The sequence below is a fragment of the Microcaecilia unicolor genome, chromosome 3 (genome assembly GCF_901765095.1).
Source record: "Microcaecilia unicolor chromosome 3, aMicUni1.1, whole genome shotgun sequence".
NCBI classification, from domain to species: Eukaryota; Metazoa; Chordata; class Amphibia; order Gymnophiona; family Siphonopidae; genus Microcaecilia; species Microcaecilia unicolor.
The window spans coordinates 535,036,107-535,054,800 of NC_044033.1; the positions used below are offsets into that span (position 1 = coordinate 535,036,107).

At 42.7% G+C, this 18,694-nt stretch overlaps 1 protein-coding gene across 4 annotated transcripts in view; it reads left to right on the forward strand.

The window, feature by feature from the left end:
- GTF3C2 (general transcription factor IIIC subunit 2) overlaps window positions 1-18,694 on the forward strand; it is a 317,364-nt gene that overhangs the window by 98,779 nt on the left and 199,891 nt on the right. For 3 of the 4 annotated variants that reach the window (XM_030199231.1, XM_030199228.1, XM_030199229.1), the window contains exons 5-6: window positions 3,137-3,216; window positions 18,186-18,263. In XM_030199231.1, the coding sequence (XP_030055091.1) occupies window positions 3,137-3,216; window positions 18,186-18,263 (158 nt within the window). The remainder of the gene's footprint in view (window positions 1-3,136; window positions 3,217-18,185; window positions 18,264-18,694) is intronic. The other variant, XM_030199230.1, reaches the window with a different exon arrangement.

An 18,694-nucleotide genomic window follows, 5' to 3' on the forward strand; every position in this document is an offset into this window, starting at 1 on the left:
ATTCCCTCTCTAGGTCATTTATAAGTGTTAAAAAGCAGCGGTCTCAGCACAGACCCCTGGTGAACCCCACTATCTACCCTTCTCCATTGAGAATACTGACCATTTAACCCTACTCTCTGTTTCCTATCTTTTAACCAGTTTTTAATCCACAATAGAACACTACCTCCTATCCCATGACTCTCCAATTTCCTCTGGAGTCTTTCATGAGGTACTTTGTCAATGCCTTGTGGAAATCCAGATACACAATATCATGGCGGTCGGTGGCCCAACTGTTTCGGGAGGCTAAAGGGGGCGGGGTTAGGGGTGGGGCCAGGGGTGGAGCTTAAATCCATAATGTCTGATAACACGCAGAAAAAATAAATAAAAATAAAAGTCACAATACCTTTTATTAAATTTAGATATTAGATGTGTATCATATGTCAAAGAATAAAGTGGTTGCTCAAAGCATATTCTAACCACAATCGCATCAACTGCAAAACACTATGCACAACCTTTGTGCAAAAACACACTCAGAACCTTACTGTACCATAAATATTACACTGGCAGAACCTAATACAACTGAAAAACAGTGAGTGTTGAATAACAATTGTGAAACAAATTCTATCTCAATGAGAAACAGAGGAGGAGAGGACCTCAGACCAGTGCCACCTTTTTAATCAATGAAATGATATTCATGTGGCCATAATCATATAATCACTGGCCCTCTACCAACCTCCGCCCCTCCATATTAATTTGTATGCTGCTGCTCTATGACGGTGCTGCCTATCGCCCCCGTCTTTAACATATATTAAACATCACAGCTACTTAGCTCATAGCTAGCGCCAACCAGGAGGCTCCCCAACGGTCCCGTTTTGCCACTAGGGCTTTGTCAAGGGAAAAGCTCCCTGTAGCATCGAACTGTGGTAAGTATCTAAAAAGCAAACATACAACAAACATTCAATATCTTACATGTCTCACAAAAATCTACAAACACCTTAAGGATTGAATCAGCCACTCTAATAACATTTACCGGACAAGCAAGTGGAGCCGCCGAAAAGATATGTGCCAAGATACCCACAAACCCCTGGGCATTTAAACCCTACTGGGGGGGGGGGGGGGGGAACAGCTGATTAGACGTGATTAAACGTCACATGTACCGATCTTTTTAAAGAACCGGCGGAAAATCTGGCATGCCGGAAAATTACTGTACTACTTTAATCATCTATATTTCCCAAACGGGACAGCAATTCTATGGAAGGCCCAGCAGGAAATAAAATGGTAAAAAAGTATGTAAAACCACAATCACACTCGCATATGTTTCCTACAATGAACAGTTCAACCAACCACACATCCTCGCGGATTGAATGTTAACCCCACAGCTACCAATTGGTAAGGGGTATAAAAACCAACCCTTCCCTCCCAACTGTGTAAAAAAAGAGACTACACAGGCATAATGTTATGCTCAAAGAGTATATATCCCTGTCTCAAAAAAATACAGACCAATCGATCTTGGCATTTAAAACCAACAGGTTCTACTGCATGTAACTGAAAAATCCATTTTTGTTCCAACTGTAATACACCAATATACCACCCATACGGAAAATGCAGACCGTCAACAATATGAACAAGGGATCATATCATCACAATTCTCATGTAGAGCCACAAACACCCTAATTGTTTTTGTTTTTTTGTTACATTTGTACCCCGCGCTTTTCCCACTCATGGCAGGCTCAATGCGGCTTACATGGGGCAACAGAGGGTTAAGTGACTTGCCCAGAGTCACAGGAGCTGCCTGTGCCTGAAGTGGGAATCAAACTCAGTTCCCCAGGACCAAAGTCCACCACCCTTAACCACTAGGCCACTCCTCCACTCTCATATTTAATGTGGGATAAAATGCCATAATAAGTAAATATAAACTTTTAATGTTGAGCACCTGATTCTCAAAGTGGACATATTCCAAACACTATAATGAAAATAAAATGATCTTTTCTACCTTTGTTGTCTGGTGACATTTTCTGATCATGCTGGCCCAGTATCCGTTCTGCTGCTATCTGTCCTCAGTGCAGGTCAGGAAGTCATCCTCGTTAAATATCTCCCTGGCAACTCAGGACACCTCTAGCCAACCCCCCCTGCTTTCCCAGCAGTAAGGTAAACAAACCATAAACCAATTCTACAACTGCTAGAGGGCTTTCACTGCGGCTCCTGCTGTGAGGATGGAGGTAAATCAACAATTTAATCCCCTCAGAGCAGCTGGACTCCACAGCTGATCCATTCTGCCTCAGCAGGGGGGAGGCTTAGCCTCTCCAAGCCTCTTATACTGGCGCCTATGCACAATATCAACCGGCTCCCCTTTATCAACATGTTTGTTCACCCCTTCAAAGAAATGTAATAGATTGGTGAAGCAAGATTTCCCTTCACTAAATCCACGTTGGGTTTGTCTCATTAATCCATGCTTTGAATATGCTCTGTAATTTTGTTCTTTATAATAGTCTCTACCATTTGCCTCTGGTGGAGGAGTTGGAGATGAAGACTGTATCTGAATTTAAGAAAGCTTGGGACAAGTACATAGGATCTCCAAGGGAGAGGAAAGGAGAGCAGATGTCATGGATGAGCAGCCTGGATAGGCCATATGGTCCTGATCTGCATTCATTTTTCTATGTTTATTTGTATGCAGTTCTTGTTTGAGGCAGGCTAGCACAAGCTTGGACATAGTAAGTAATATTGAGTCTTGCTGGGAATGGCATTTATATATATATATATATATATATATATATATATATATATATATATATATATATATATATATATATATGTAGTTTACACCTCTTCATTGATAGTTGAAGTTGAGTTACTTTCAGGTACAGTGGATTTCCCTGTCCCCAGAGGACTGGGTTTCTTTGTACATGAAGTAATAGAGGGTGAAGGGACTTGTCCTACAGCACTAATCGCTAGGTTGCTCCTCCAGATTTCCACTGGAAGACTTTTCCATCAATGTGAGGTCTGACAGGAATCCCAAGAAGTAAGCGTTAAAATCGTGCAAAGTCCTCCAGAGAGCTGCTTTAGGAGAGTGTAGAACTTTGTCTTTGTCTTCATGTCTATTAGTCTATTACTTTCTCAGCTTTATGCAAATTGTGTTTTTTTCTTCCCTCACATACAGAAGTCCAAACAGTCTGAGAATGGATTTCACAATTGCATAATGTTTCCAGTGTGGAAATGCTGCAGAGTCACTATGGACTAGTAAGTATTTTAAACTCTGTCCTACTAATACTTGACATTTCTATAGTATTACTAGGTGTAGTCAGTGCTGCACACTTTCAGCCCCCTGCTCAATATTTATTTTTAAATATAAAACTAAGGCATTTTTTTAGCTTCCAGAGATGCTGTTCTGCACAAGTAGGTATCTCTCCTCTTCTCAGCAAATGGAGGTAGAGAAAACTGAATTTTACCCTGTGACCTCACAGGTATTAGCTGATGGTGCTTATTGGAAAGAGCCAGTATTTCTCTACCTGAGCAGATTTTAGGTCATGCTATCCAGTATCCCTGGTCCTTGCTCTGCTGGCTGCAGCCGGACATCTTGGTTGAGACTAAAGGCCGCTCCCAGGTTATTGAGTCTCCTGGACTAGTGAGTGTGGAGCTTGGCTTTGCTGTCCCCAGTTGTGCTTATTAGCATCCACTGGGTGAGGCTTCCAAGCCCGAGGGGTGTGGGTCCCTATCCCCCTAACCCTCCTTGCTCGCTCATCCTGTTTTGGGCTACTTCCCGTGGGCTCCACTGCAGCTACCAGTCTTAAAAAATATATATTACGAATTGGTTTGCCTGGCTCAGCTTTTTTTTCCTGGTTCAGGGAGTAAAGCTTTTGCTGGGGGAAGTCAGCACACCCAAGAGAGTGGGGAGGGGGTGGTGGAGGAGATGCTGGAGCCCTGGGCCCAAGTCAAGTCGAGTGGCAGAATAGGCCTACACATGGCTGGACATGTCTGCAAGCAAATGCTGCAATGCCTGAAGAGCTAGCAGATCAGTCTATCTGCTGGCTCTTTTGCCCCTTCTGTGACGGGCCGTTTCTGACTTCGGAAGAGGCACCAGGGTGGAGTTAGGGGCTACTGGAGCTACCTCTTCTCCCTTCTCCAAGGCATTGGGATCCTCGGTCCTAATAGCCTCAGCAGGAATGACGGCCATTTTGTCCCAGCTTGTTTTTTCTCACGCTACTTTTCAGCAGCAGGATTCTTCATATCACTGATTGGATCTTGGGAGGATGTGTTTTGGGGGGGGGGGGGGCTTGCTTTGCCTTCCCTTCCCACCCACCTTGGGTTTGCCAGCAGGGGTGATACACTGGTTTTTTAGCTCCAATGTTTGACTTAAATGGTCAAACAAGCCCTGCAGGAGGAGGCTGACCCCTAGGGGCCTGGGTGCTCCCAGCTGGGGCCCCCTTATTGGGGGCCAAGCACCGCAGGGGAGATTGGGGGTTGCAGATGTCCCGGCCAGCTCCAGGATATTGAGGGAGAACCTGGAGGTCCTCTCTGATGCTCAGTCCCTCTCTGATTCGGACTTAGATGATGCTCCCCCACGAGTGGTTCCATGTGATCCGACTCTTCCGTCTTGAACAGTTCTCTTGTCTCGTTGATGAGGTTACAGAGATTCTAGAGATGCTCAAAGTTTTCATGTGGTCCTTGCGGGGTCCCTGATGCATTTTCCCTCCACGAATTTGTCTCCAGTGGCTTCTGCAAAGGTTAGGATGGCCATTGTAGTTGGAGATTTGGTCATTAGGCATGTAGATAGCTGGGTGGCTAGTGGATGTGAGGACCGCTTGGTCACTTGCCTGCTTTGTGCGAAGGTGGCGGACCTTACGTGACACCTAGGTAAAATTTTAGATAATGCTGCAGAGAAGCCTGCTTTCTTTGTACATGAGGGTACCAGTGACATAGGCAAATGTGGGAAGGAGGTTCTGGAAGCCAAATTTAGGCTCTTAGGTGGAAAGCTCAAGTCTAGAACCTCGAGAGTAGCATTTCAGAAGTTCTTCCTGTTCCATGTGCAGAGCCCAAGAGACAGGCAGAGCTATGGAGTGTCAATGCATGGATGAGGCGATAGTGCATCGAGAAGGGTTTTAGATTTGTTAGGTACTAGGCAATATTCTGGGAAGGGGGAGCCTGTTCTGGAAAGATGGACTCCACCTTAACCAGGGTGGAACTAGGCTGCTGGCATCAACATTTAAAAAGGATATAGAACAGCTTTTCAACTAGGAACTGGAGGAAGGCAGACATTGCTTAGAAGAGCATGGTTTGGAACAAGGCATCTTTCAAAGATATCACCAAAACAGGGAAGGTAGGGCATCCCAATAGCAAGGTTGAAATAGAGACCATAGTAGACCAGGTATCTTTAAATAAAAAGCAGATATTTGAGCTTGCAAATTATCATTGTCAACTGCTGAGCAAGTTGTACATAGGAACAACAAACATTGTTTGAAATGTCTATATGCAAATGCCAGAAGCCTAAGAAACAAGATGAGGGAGTTAGAATATATTGCACTGAATGAAAAGATAGATATAATAGGCATCTGTGAGACCTGGTGGAAGGAGGATAACCAGTGAGACACTGTCATAACTGGGTGCAAATTATATTGTAGTGATAGGGTGAATCGAATTGGTGGAGGAGTAGCATTATGGGCTTCTTGTACAAAACTGCACTACCGGTTCTTGGTTCAGCAAATGAGAGGAAACCCATTCAATTCCTATGGGCTTCCTCTCATTTGCTATGCGGGAATCACTAACATGGCTTTGTAAAAGAAGCCCTATATGTTAAGGAGGGCCTTGAATTGAATAGTCTGCAGGACACAAAACACCGAGGATATGACAGATAAACGGGATGACGGTAGGAGAGATAGTGTTAAGTAGATGGGTGGGAATAGGATCAGAGGAACAGGTAGTTAGTTTCGAGGAGGAAAGAAGATGTGTAGTTTCCTATTCAGTGATTTCAGAAAAGGAAAAAAAGGAGGCAGGGGTTGGAGGGTTGAGAGACTGGGCTAAGGGAAGGAGAGGTGGAGGTGACCTGGTTGAGAATTCAAGTTTAATCTTGTGAACCTTATCATGAAAGAACTCAGCCAGAGTCTGGGGGGAAAGTGAAGGGGGGGTTGGAGGTGAAGGTACTTTGAGGAGAGAGTTCAGTGTGGCAAAGAGACGACGAGGGTTTGATCCAAGAGAATTAGTCAACTGGATGTAATAGTCCTGTTTGGCAAGTAAAAGAGCAGACTGGAAGGAGGTCAGCAAGAATTTGAAATGTATGAAGTCAGCATGGGCACGGGATTTCTACCAAAGGCATTCGGCAGAGCGGGCACAGGAACGTAGGTAGCGGATTCTAGAGTTCAGCCAAGGTTGGGGTTTGGTACGTTTTACAGAACGGGGAATGAGAGGAGCGAGAGTATCCAGAGCAGAGGAGAGAATAGTATTATAGGAAGAGACAGCCTCATTGACAGACTTGGATAACATAGTGGTAGAGAAGAGATTTGAAACCTTCTCTTTTCCAAGCTGAAGAGCCCTAACCTCTTTAGCCTTTCCTCATACAAGAGGAGTTTGATCCCCTTTATCATTTTGGTCATTCTTCTCCACCTCTAACTTCAGACTCCGTTCCTTTTATCTTGCTGCACCATATGCCTGGAATAGACTTCCTGAGCCGGTATGTCAAACTCCATCTCTAGCCGCTAAAAGCCCACCTTTCTGATGCTGCTTTTAACTCCTAACCCTTATTCACTTGTTCAGAACCCTTATTTTATCATCCTCATTTTAATATTCCCTCATATCTTGTTTGTCCTGTTTGTCAGTCCTAATTAGATTGTAAGCTCTGTCGAGCAGGGACTGTCTGTTCATGTTCAAGTGTACAGCGCTGCGTACATCTAGTAGCGCTTTAGAAATGATAAGTAGTAGTAGTATCTTGGAATCCCTATGTATAGAAATTCCATATGCAGAGGGGAAAAGGATAGTGATAGGAGGCTACTACTGTCCACCTGGAGAGGATGAAATGTTATCAGAAATGAGGGAGGCTAACAAGCTGGGCAACACAATAATAATGGGAGATTATTATATCGCAATGAAACAATGCGACGAAGCAGTGGCCGTGGCCAAAAAGATGCTAGGCTTCATAGAGAGGGGTACAACCAGTAGAAGAATGGAGGTGTTGATACCGCTGTACAAGTTGGTGAGGCCCCACTTGGAGTATTGTGTTCAGTTTTGGAGGCCATATCTTGCTAAGGATGTAAAAAGACTGGAAGCGGTTTAAAGAAAAGCATAAGTACATAAGTATTGCCATACTGTGAAAGACCAAAGGTCCATCAAGGCCAGCATCCTGTTTCCAACAGTGGCCAATCTAGGTCACAAATACCTGGCAAGATCCCAAAAAAAGTACAAAACATTTTATACTGCTTATCCTACTACTACTACTTAACATTTCTAAAGCGCTACTAAGGTTACGCAGTACTGTACAGTCTAACATAGAAGGACAGTCCCTGCTCAAGGAGCTTACAATCTAAGGGACAAGTGTACAGTCAGTCTAATAGGGGCAGTCAAATTGGGGCAGTCTAGATTACCTGAATAAGTATAAAGGTTAGGTGCCGAAAGCAACATTGAAGAGGTGGGCTTTGAGCAAGGATTTGAAGATGGGTAGGGAGGGGGCTTGGCGTAAGGGCTCAGGAAGTTTATTCCAAGCATAGGGTGAGGCGAGGCAGAAAGGGCGGAGCCTGGAGTTGGCAGTGGTGGAGAAGGGTACTGAGAGGAGGGATTTGTCCTGTGAGCGGAGGTTTCGGGTGGGAACGTAAGGGGAGATGAGGGTAGAGAGGTAGTGAGGGGCTGCAGACTGAGTGCATTAGTAGAAATAGTGGATTTTCCCCAAGTCCATTTAATAATGGTCTATGGACTTTTCCTTTAGGAAGCCGTCCAAACCTTTTTTTAAACTCTGCTAACCTAACCGCCTTTACCACATTCTCTGGCAACGTATTTCAGAGTTTAATTACATGTTGAGTGAAGAAAACTTTTCTCCGATTCGTTTTAAATTTACTACATTGTAGCTTCATCGCATGCCCTCTAGTCCTAGTATTTTTGGAAAGCATAAACAGACACTTCACATCTACCCTTTCAACTCCACTCATTATTTTATAGACTTCTATCATATCTCCCCTTAACCGCCTTTTCTCCAAGTTGAAGAGCCCTAGCCGCTATAGCCTTTCCTCATAGGGAAGTCGTCCCATCCCCTTTATCATTTTCGTTGCTCTTCTCTAATTCCACTATATCTTTTTTGAGATGCTGCGACCAGAATTGAACACAATATTCGAGGTGCGGTTGCACCATGGAGCAATACAAAGGCATTATAATGTCCTCATTTTTGTTTTCCATTCCTTTCCTAATAATACCTAACATTCTATTTGCTTCCTTAGCCGCAGAAGGTTTCAACGTATCATCAACGACGACACCTAGATCCCTTTCTTGGTCTGTGACTCCTAACGTGGAACCTTGCATGATGTAGCTATAATTCGGGTTCCTCTTTCCCACATGCATCACTTTGCACTTGCTTACATTAAACGTCATGTACCATTTAGACGCCCAGTCTCGTAAGGTCCTCTTGTAATTTTTCACAATCCTCCCACGATTTAATGACTTTGAATAACTTTGTGTCATCAGCAAATTTAATTACCTCACTAGTTACTCCCATCTCTAGGTCATTTATAATATGTTAAAAAGTCCCAGCACAGACCCCTGGAGAACCCCACTAACTACCCTTCTCCATTGAGAATACTGACCATTTAACCCTACTCTCTGATTTCTATCCTTTAACCAGTTTTTAATCCATAGTAGAACACTACCTCCTATCCCATGACTCTCTAATTTCCTCTGGAGTCTTTCATGAGGTACGTTGTCAAACGCATTCTGAAAATCCAGATACACAATATCTACCGACTCACCTTTATCCATATGTTTGTTCACCCCTTCAGAGAAATGTCGTAGATTGATGAGGCAAGATTTCTCTTCAGTAAATCCATGTTGACTTTGTCTCATTAATCCATGCTTTTGAATATGCTCTGTAATTTTGTTCTTAATAATAGTCTCTGACAGGGGATCTAAGATGGCGGCGATACAGAAAGGCTGAGGAGAATGCTTTTCCACTAAAAGCTTGAAAACTTTCATTTTCCTCACAACGAGTATGCCGAAGAGGAAGGGCAAGCTTCCTCCTCTCCCAAAGCTGGAAGCCCCCTCATCGTGTCAAGCTTCTATCTCAGCCTATTTAGTGTCAACCCCGCATTCGGGCGCTTCCGTTACTGGGGCGAGGAAGAGCCCCGGTCAGGAGGGCAAACTTTTGATCAGCCCGGTAGGACCAGCTACCCCTCCACTCCCACGACCGGATGAGTCATCGGTACTGAGAGTACAGGTTAACGGAGACTTGAAGGGGAGGCGAACCACGTCTCAGGAAGCAGTTCATGGAAATACTGCCGAAGTTATTCCTCGGCCTTTAGTGGAGGGGATCCAGCAATTTCCGACTATGGCGTCTTGAGAGGCAACGGTGGAGGTTGTTGCTACTGGCTATTCTCAGTAGGAAATTTCCTTGTGTGCCTCAGTGATTCAGCTACTGAAAAGACCACAGGAAATATCGCTGGAATCCATTTGGACTGCTCTTGAAACACCCTGCACAAGGTTTGTTCTTCTTTTGTATCTGTGTCTTTAAATAATTCTGTGCAAGTAAGAGAAGTCAAGAAAACTATAGAAAATTTTTCCGCTAAACAAATTAAACTGGAAATGGACATGGTAAAAGTTCAAGAGAATCAAGCTCAGTTCGCAGGAGATAGATTACTTCTTCATCGTAAAATTGAAAATTTAGAGAACATAACAAGGAACTTAAATCTACGAATACTCAATTATCCATACTCAAAGTTTATTGCTCCAAGGGAAATGTTTCATAAGTTTCTAAGAGAGAATTTTAAATATCCAGATTAATCTTTTCCACCAGTTCAGAAGTTATATTACTTAAATACAAAATTTAAACAGCAGTTTACTCGAGAGCAACAGGTAGATCAAGAACAACAGGAAAAATCTGTGTTAGGCGGGGAGAATCTGATAGGTACGGATGGGGAGAGGGATCTTGGGGTGATAGTATCTGAGGATCTGAAGGCGACGAAACAGTGTGACAAGGCGGTGGCCGTAGCTAGAAGGTTGTTAGGCTGTATAGAGAGAGGTGTGACCAGCAGAAGAAAGGGGGTGTTGATGCCCCTGTATAAGTCGTTGGTGAGGCCCCACCTGGAGTATTGTGTTCAGTTTTGGAGGCCGTACCTTGCAAAGGATGTAAAAAGAATTGAAGCGGTGCAAAGAAAAGCTACGAGAATGGTAAGGGATTTGCGTTACAAGACGTATGAGGAGAGACTTGATGACCTGAACATGTATACTCTGGAAGAAAGGAGAAACAGGGGTGATATGATACAGACGTTCAAATATTTGAAAAGTATTAATCCGCAAACGAACCTTTTCCGGAGATGCGAAGGAGGTAGAACGAGAGGACATGAAATGAGATTGAAGGGGGGCAGACTCAAGAAAAATGTCAGGAAGTATTTTTTCACGGAGAAAGCAGTGGATGCTTGGAATGCCCTCCCGCGGGAGGTGGTGGAAATGAAAATGGTAACAGAATTCAAACACGCGTGGGACAAACATAAAGGAATCCTGTTCAGAAGGAATGGATCCTAAGGAGCTTAGCCAAGATTGGGTGGCAGAGCCAGTGGCGGGAGGCAGGGATAGTGCTGGGCAGACCTATACGGTCTGTGCCAGAGCCGGTGGTGGGAGGAGGGGCTGGTGGTTGGGAGGCGGGGATAGTGCTGGGCAGACTTACACGGTCTGTGCCCTGAAAAGGACAGGTACAAATCAAGGGAGGAGTGGCCTAGTGTTTAGGGTGGTGGACTCTGGTCCTGAGGAACTGAGTTCGATTCCCATTTCAGGCACAGCTCCTTGTGACTCTGGGCAAGTCACTTAACCCTCCATTGCCCCAGGTACAAATAAGTACCTGTATATGTAAGCCGCATTGAGCCTGCCATGAGTGGGAAAGCGCAGGGTACAAATATAAAAAATAATATAAATAAATAAAAATATACACAAAAAGTAGCACATATGAGTTTATCTTGTTGGGCAGACTGGATGGACCATGCAGGTCTTTTTCTGCCGTCATCTACTATGTTACTATGTTACTATATCTGTGGATAAATTAGATATTTCTACCTTTCTGGAACAATCTAAAGAGGAAATTAAAACTAGAGCTACACTTTTGGTCTCTTGTATTCCTACAAGATAAAGAAGCCTTATTAAGACTTTATTTTCAAAAAACCCAACCTGAATTTCTAGGAGGGACAGTGACAAGTTTTCCTGATATTTCTAAATCGACTCAACAAAGGAGGAAAAAATTCTTGGATATGAAACAAGAGACTCTTTCACTAAATGCTCGTTTTCAGTTGCGATTTCCATGCAAATGTATTCTTTTCTTTAAAGACAAAAAATATGTGTTCTTTGAACCTCTTCAATTGCGCAGTTTCTTGAATTCACAGGGTAGCAAGGGAGGAAACCAAATGTTTAGCTGATTAAGAGTGAAAGGGGTAGCTACCTGTATTTTTCTTTTGTAATATTTCCTATATCCAACTTCCTTTGGACATATTCATAGATCCCTCTCTTACTTGTGGACTAACTAACCAATAATTTAACTCACGGTTGTCACTTTTCTTAGAATGCATTTTCTTTCGGATATTTTTTTTTTGTTACATTTGTACCCCGCACTTTCCTACTCATGGCAGGCTCAATGCGGCTTACATGGGGCAATGGAGGGTTAAGTGACTTGCCCAGAGTCACAAGGAGCTGCCTGTGCCTGAAGTGGGAATCGAACTCAGTTCCTCAGTTCCCCAGGACCAAAGTCCACCACCCTAACCACTAGGCCACTCCTTCACTACGTAAGACCTTTGAAGTCAGAATGATTGAATATTTTGACACCCAACAGACAGGACTTAATAAGGATCTGGGTTTTCTAGCCCATTATAAACCATAAAGTTGTATTTCTCTGTTTATTTCTCTGTTTATCACCCTCCTCTCACCTTCCCACACCATCCTGTTAGAATATCAATGAAATGCTTTGATGTCCCCATGCATACCCCCACCCTCCCACTCTGTCAGACTGTCAAAGTAATGCTTTGATGTTTCTCTTATATATACTATCTGCTACCACATTTGCTTATTTCCGATCTGACGAAGAAGGGCAACCTTTGAAAGCTAATCAAGAAATGTATTAAGTTATGTCCAATAAAAAAGGTATCATCTTATTTTCTTTTCCATGTTTTATTTTGTTTGATTTCTCTTGATAAAGGATAAATCACATATTACTAACAATAGCTCTGCAAGCTCATTTTTCAGTTCTATCAGTACTCTGGGATGAATACCATCCAGTCCAGGAGATTTGCTACTGTTCAGTTTGTAGAACTGCCCCAGTACATCCTCCAGGTTTACAGAGAATTCATTAAGTTTCTCCGACTCAGCTTCAAATACCATTTCTGGCACCGGTATCCCACCCAAATCTTCCTCGGTGAAGACCGAAGCAAAGAATTCATTTAATCTCTCCTCTACGGCTTTGTCTTACCTGATCGCCCTTTTTACTCCTCGGTCATCCAGCGGTCCAACTGATTCTTTTGCCGGCTTCCTGCTTTTAATATACCTAAAAAAAAATTTTAATATGTGTTTTTGCCTCCAACGCAATCTTTTTTTCAAAGTCCCTCTTAGCCTTCCTTATCAGAATTTTGCATTTGACTTGACATTCCTTATGCTGTTTCTTATGTGACGAAAATAGTATTTGTTTTGCTTGATAACAGTGATCATAACAAGATCAGATTTGTTATAAGCTTTGGAGTAAATACACATAGGAAATCCAGTATGTTAGCATTTAACTTTCAAAAAGGAGACTTTCTTAAAATGAGAAGAATAGTAAAAAAAAAAAAAAAACTTAGAGGAGCAGCTGCAAAGTTCAAAAATTTACATCAGGTGTGGATGCAGTTCAAAAATACATTCCTGGAAGCCCAGACCAGATACATTCCGTGTATTAAAAAAGAAAGAAGGAAGGCCAAACAACAGCCGGCATGGTTAAAAAGTGAGGTGAAGGAATCTATGGAGTGGAGGAGTGGCCTAGTGGTTAGAGTGGTGGACTTTGGTCCTGGGGAACTGGGTTCAATTCCCACTGCAGGCACAGGCAGCTCCTTGTGACTCTGGGCAAGTCACTTAACCCTCCATTGCCCCAGGTACAAATAAGTACCTGTATGTAATATGTAAGCCGCATTGAACTTTCTCTGAGTGGGAAAGCGCGGGGTACAAATCTAAGAAAAATAAAACTACTACTACTACTTCTACTTGACATTTCTATAGCGCTACTAGGATTACGCAGCGTTGTACAATTTAACAAAAAGGGGGCAGTCCCTGCTCAAAAGAGCTTACAATCTAAAGGACGAAATGACAAGTTGGGGTAGTCTAGAATTCTTGAGTAGTGGTTAGGTGCCAAAGGCGACATTGAAGACATGGGCTTTTAGCAGGGATTTGAAGATGGGAAGGGGCCTGGCGTATGGGCTCAGGGAGATTATTCCACGCATGGGGTGAGGCGAGGCAGAAAGGGAGGAGCCTGGAGTTGGTGGTGGTGGAGAAGGGTACTGAAAGGAGGGATTTGTCTTGAGAGCGGAGGTTACGGGTAGGAATGTAAGGAGAGATGAGAGTAGAGAGGTAGTGAGGGGCTGCAGATCGAGTGCATTTGTAGGTTAGGAGGAGAAGCTGTAAGTACCTGTATGTAATATGTAAGCCGCATTGAACCTTCTATGAGTGGGAAAGCGCGGGGTACAAATCTAAGAAAAATAAAAAATATTAGAGCTAAAAGAAAATTGTTCAGAAAATGGAAGACGGATCTGACTGAAAATAATAGGAAACAGCATAAGGAATGGCAAAGCACTGTTAAGGAAGATAGAGACTTTGAAAAGAAGTTTGCGTTGTAGGCAAAAACATATAGTAAAAATTTTTTTTAGGTATATTAGAAGGTTTCTTCTCTTCCGGCAACTGCGCAGTGTACGTCATTTCTTTAATTCTAGTCAATTCCATGGAGTTATCCTCTCAATTTTCACTTTCCGCCTTGACTACTGTAACGTTATCTATGAAGGCTTACCCTGGTCTTCCTTAAAAAAAAAGTTGCAAACCCTTCAGAATGTTTCCATCAAACTGCTTTGTCGCAACCGCCTTTATGATCACACTACTCCTCTAATGAAGCGTCATCATTGGTTGCCCCTTAAAAAACATATAGCATATAAGATCATCCTCTTAACATTTAAATCTTTCAGAATAGATCTTCCTGATTATCTTCCCTGCCTCACCATCCCTTAACTCCCCTGCGAGGGTTCTCAGTTCCCTTAATAGTCAACGCCTTGTCCTCCCTGGCCCCTAACTTGCCCACTACAAATCTAGAGACACTGCTTTTTTTCCCCTTACCACATATCTGGAATACTCTCACACTTTTTCTCCACAGTGAACTTTCCATTGACTTTTAAGGCTAATCTGAAAGCTTTTTAGACAGGCATACGGAGAGCTCGGACTGATGGGACTCTCCAGCATGAGATTCTTTCCTCTTTCGCCCCTCTTGCCCTTCCCTGCCTCTGCCCATTTGCTTTCCTGTGTTATCTTTCCTGGTCCTTTTCTGTTCTGCTTTGATTGTAGCTTGTACACTGCTCTGCTCTGCCTTGGCAGCTAAAGCAGTCTAGCAAGTCTAAGTAAACTATAAAATATAAGAAGCCAGCAAAAGAATCATTTGGTCTGGTAGATGACTGACGGGTAAAAAGGGGCACTTAAGGAAGACAAGGCCATAGTAGAGAGATTAAATGGATTGATTTACTTCGGTCTTCACCGAGGAACATATGGGAGAGATACCAGTTCCAGAAATGGTATTCAGTTCTGATGAGTCAGAGGAACTGCAACAAATCTCTGTAAATCTGGAAGATGTAATGGGGCAATTTGACAACCTGAAGAGTAGCAAATTGCCTGGAACGGATGGTATACATCCCAGAGTGCTGATAGAATTGGAAAATGAACTTGCAGATCAGGGGTGTAGCCAGACAACAGATTTTGGATGGGCCTAGGCAAGAAGTGGGTGGGCACCAAGTGTCCCCCCCCCCCCCCCCCCCCCCCCAAAAAAAAAAAAAAAAAAATCTCAGCTGGTGGGAAAACGCTTCTTTCCACCTTGGCAGTGCAGCAGGAATATGCTGAAAACTGAGCATGAGCAGGTACCTGTATTGTAGCGAATAGCGTTTTTGTTACCATCGGAGGGAAGTCTTCAGCTGGTAGAGCTTGGGATCCTCACCAGCTACCACTAAACGTGTGCTGCTATTAGGTGGGCCTGAACGCCACAGTTGCAGATCTGTCGTTAGTGATATGTAATTTATCTTTAAAATCAAGCATGGTACTGGAAGATTGGAGGTGATCCGGGAAATTATAGACCTGTGAGCCTGACATTGGTGTCAGGTAGAATGGTAGAGACTATTACGCTCTGCAATTTTGGTGCTGATATCAATAAACATGGATTAGTGAGACAAAGCCAACATGGATTTAGTCAAGGGAAATCTTGATTCACCAATCTACTACACTTCTTTGAAGAGGTGAATAGACATGTGGATAAAGGTGAGCCAGTTGATATTGTGTATCTGGATTTTCAAAAGGCAATATCCTATTGTGGATTAAAAGCTGGTTAAAAGATAAAAAACAGAGAATAGGGTTAAATGGTTAGTATTCTAAATGGAGAAGGGTAGATAGTGGGGTTCCCCTGGGATCTGTGCTGGGACTGCTTTTTTTAAACATAGTTATAAACGTTCTGCAGATGGGAATAACTAGTGAGGTAATTAAATTAGCTGATGACACAAAGTTATTCAAAATTGTTAAATTATGAGAGGATTGTGAAAAATTACAAAAGGACCTTACAAGACTGGGAGACTGGGCATCCAAATGGCAGATGACGTTTAATTTTAGCAAGTGCAAAGCGATGCATGTGGGAAAGAGGAACCCAAACTATAGCTACGTAATGCAAGGTACCACGTTAGGAGTCATTGACCAGGAAAAGGATCTAGGTGTCATCCTTTCCTTGGTGTGCAGCAGCTAAGAAAGCAAATAGAATGTTAGGAATTATTAGGAAAGGAATGGAAAACAAAAATAGGAATGTTATAGTGCGACTGCAACTCGAATACTGTGTGAGTTTCTGGTCACCATATCTCAGAAAAGCTATAGTGAAATTAGAAAAAGTACAGAGAAGGGCGACAAAAATGATAAAGGGGATGGGATGACATCCATATAAGGAAAGGCTAAAGAGGATAGAGCTTTTAAGATTGGAGAAGAAATGGCTGAGAGGAGATATGATAGAGGTCTATAAAATACTGAGTGGAGTGGAACGGGTAGACGTGAATCGCTTGTTTACTCGTTCCAAAAATACTATGACTACGGGGCAAGCAATGAAGCTACTAAGTAGTAAATTTAAAACAAATCAGAGAAAATATTTCTTCACTCAACGAGTAATCAAACTCTGGAATTTGTTGCCAGAGAATGTGCTAAATGTAGTTAGCTTAGCATGGTTTTAAAAAGTTTTGGTTAATTTCCTCAAACAAAAGTCCATAAACCATTATTAAGATGGTCTTGGGGAAAATTCATTGCTGATTTCTTGGATAAGCAGCATAAAATCTTTTTTTGTTCTGGGATCATGCCAGGTACTGGTTACCTGGATTGGCCATTGTTGGAAGCAAGATACTGGGCTTGATGGACCTTTGGTTTGTGCCAGTATGGCAATGCTTATGTTCTTGTGTTCTAGGTGTCTGTTGCCCACCTGAAGTCAACCTCCATTGAGGAGATTTGCAGCGCTGCAATGTGGTCTGTAGTCCACACATTCACATCTCACTGTTGGCTTAAACAGCATTCCCGTTGTGGTCAGAAAGTTCTGCAGAATTTGTGGCCCATTCGTTTCTGTTCCAGGCTGCACCTTCACAGCAGGAATGTTGTTTGTTCTTGGTTCTGGTTGGCTTTGCCATTGCAAGTCTCTATTGATTATGGTTTGTTGTTTTCGGTGAGCCTTGTAGCTAGGGATTCCCAACTGTTGTAATTGATGTCCTGCTTGTCCTTGGAGAAAGTGAAGTTACTCACCTGTAGCAAGTGTTCTCCAAGGACAGTAGGACATAAGTTCTCACATACCTTCCTACCTCCCCTAGGAGTTGCATTCTTTATGCTCTTTTATTCAACTGAGGGTCCCGTGTGAGTCAGGCATGCAGAAGGCACGTGTGCATGTGCAGTTGGATTGGCCAAAAGCTTCCAGAATGAAGAGAACTTATGTCCTGCTCTCCACGTACAACATCTGCTACAGGTGAGTAGCTTTGCTATGTGGTTGTGGTCAAACAGTCAAATTTTAATTTAATCAGTCCAAAGAACTTTGTTCCAAATGTTTTCAGGCTTGTATACTTTAGACCAGGGTTTTTCAAACCTGTCCTGGACTTACTCCCTAGCCAATCAGGTTTTCAGGATATGCATAATGTAGTAGTGGAGTAGCTTAATGGCTAGAGCAGTAGGCTGAGAACCAGGGGAACTGGGTTCAGTTCCCACTTTAGCTCCTTGTGACCCTGGGTAAGTCATTTAACCCTTCATTGCTTCAGGCACAAAAAACCCCAGCTTACTAGGGACAGAGAAAATATCTGTATATTCATTGTAAACTGCTTTGGATGTACAACAGAAAGGCGGTATATGAAATTCATTACCCCCTTTGTATTATGTATGTAATAGAGGCAGTTTATGTAAATGTATCTCATGCATATTCATTGCGGATGTTCTGAAAACCTGACTGGCTAGGAATCTTCCAAGAACAGCTGGAGAAACACTGCTTTACATGAGAGTATAAATACATTAACGTTTAATGTGCATTGATAGTGAGTGACAGAAGATGGTTATGTGTATCATTGATAACAACTTAGCTGTGGAAACCTCCTGTTTATGAATGTTGAAGGCACCCACTATACATTACGTATTTATATAAATTAACTTATGCAGAGGTTGTTTTGGTTTCAGCATAAACAGAGTTAGTAATTGTTGTCCACTGGACACTAGTGTGAGAGGCGTGTAGAAATAAAGCTAATGATTACTATTTTGTGATATAACTCTATATATTACAGCAGAGAACAGCATCATTCTGCTTGGCAGTTTTCAGAATGGATTCCCTCTAGTAAGAAATGGATTTTCCTGTCAGAGAGGTGAGGAGAACTTGCATTCAGTTTACAGCTAATTTCCCAGTTGTTTTTTAGGTAAGAGTTGCGTTGCACTGAATACACGAGTAAAGATACAAAACTGGGTCACATGCTGGACGTGGGGTAGAGGGGCTCTGCAAGTGATTTTATTTTTCTTTCCTACTTTAAATGTTTTTATTAAAGAAGCTTGAAAACACTTACACCACATTATATGTGAAACAACAACTTCTCATAATATACTAAAATAAAAACCAATCTATACAACATTATACCTCTATCATTATAACAATAAAGAACTAGAGGTGTGAATTTGGTATACTCTATAAACTGGAAAAATCAAACCTCCCCCCCACCTTCCCTCTCCAAGGTGAAGCTCCTTACCAGACCTTTACTACCTCTTGTACCCCTCCCCTCCCATTCCTCCCTTCCCTACCCCC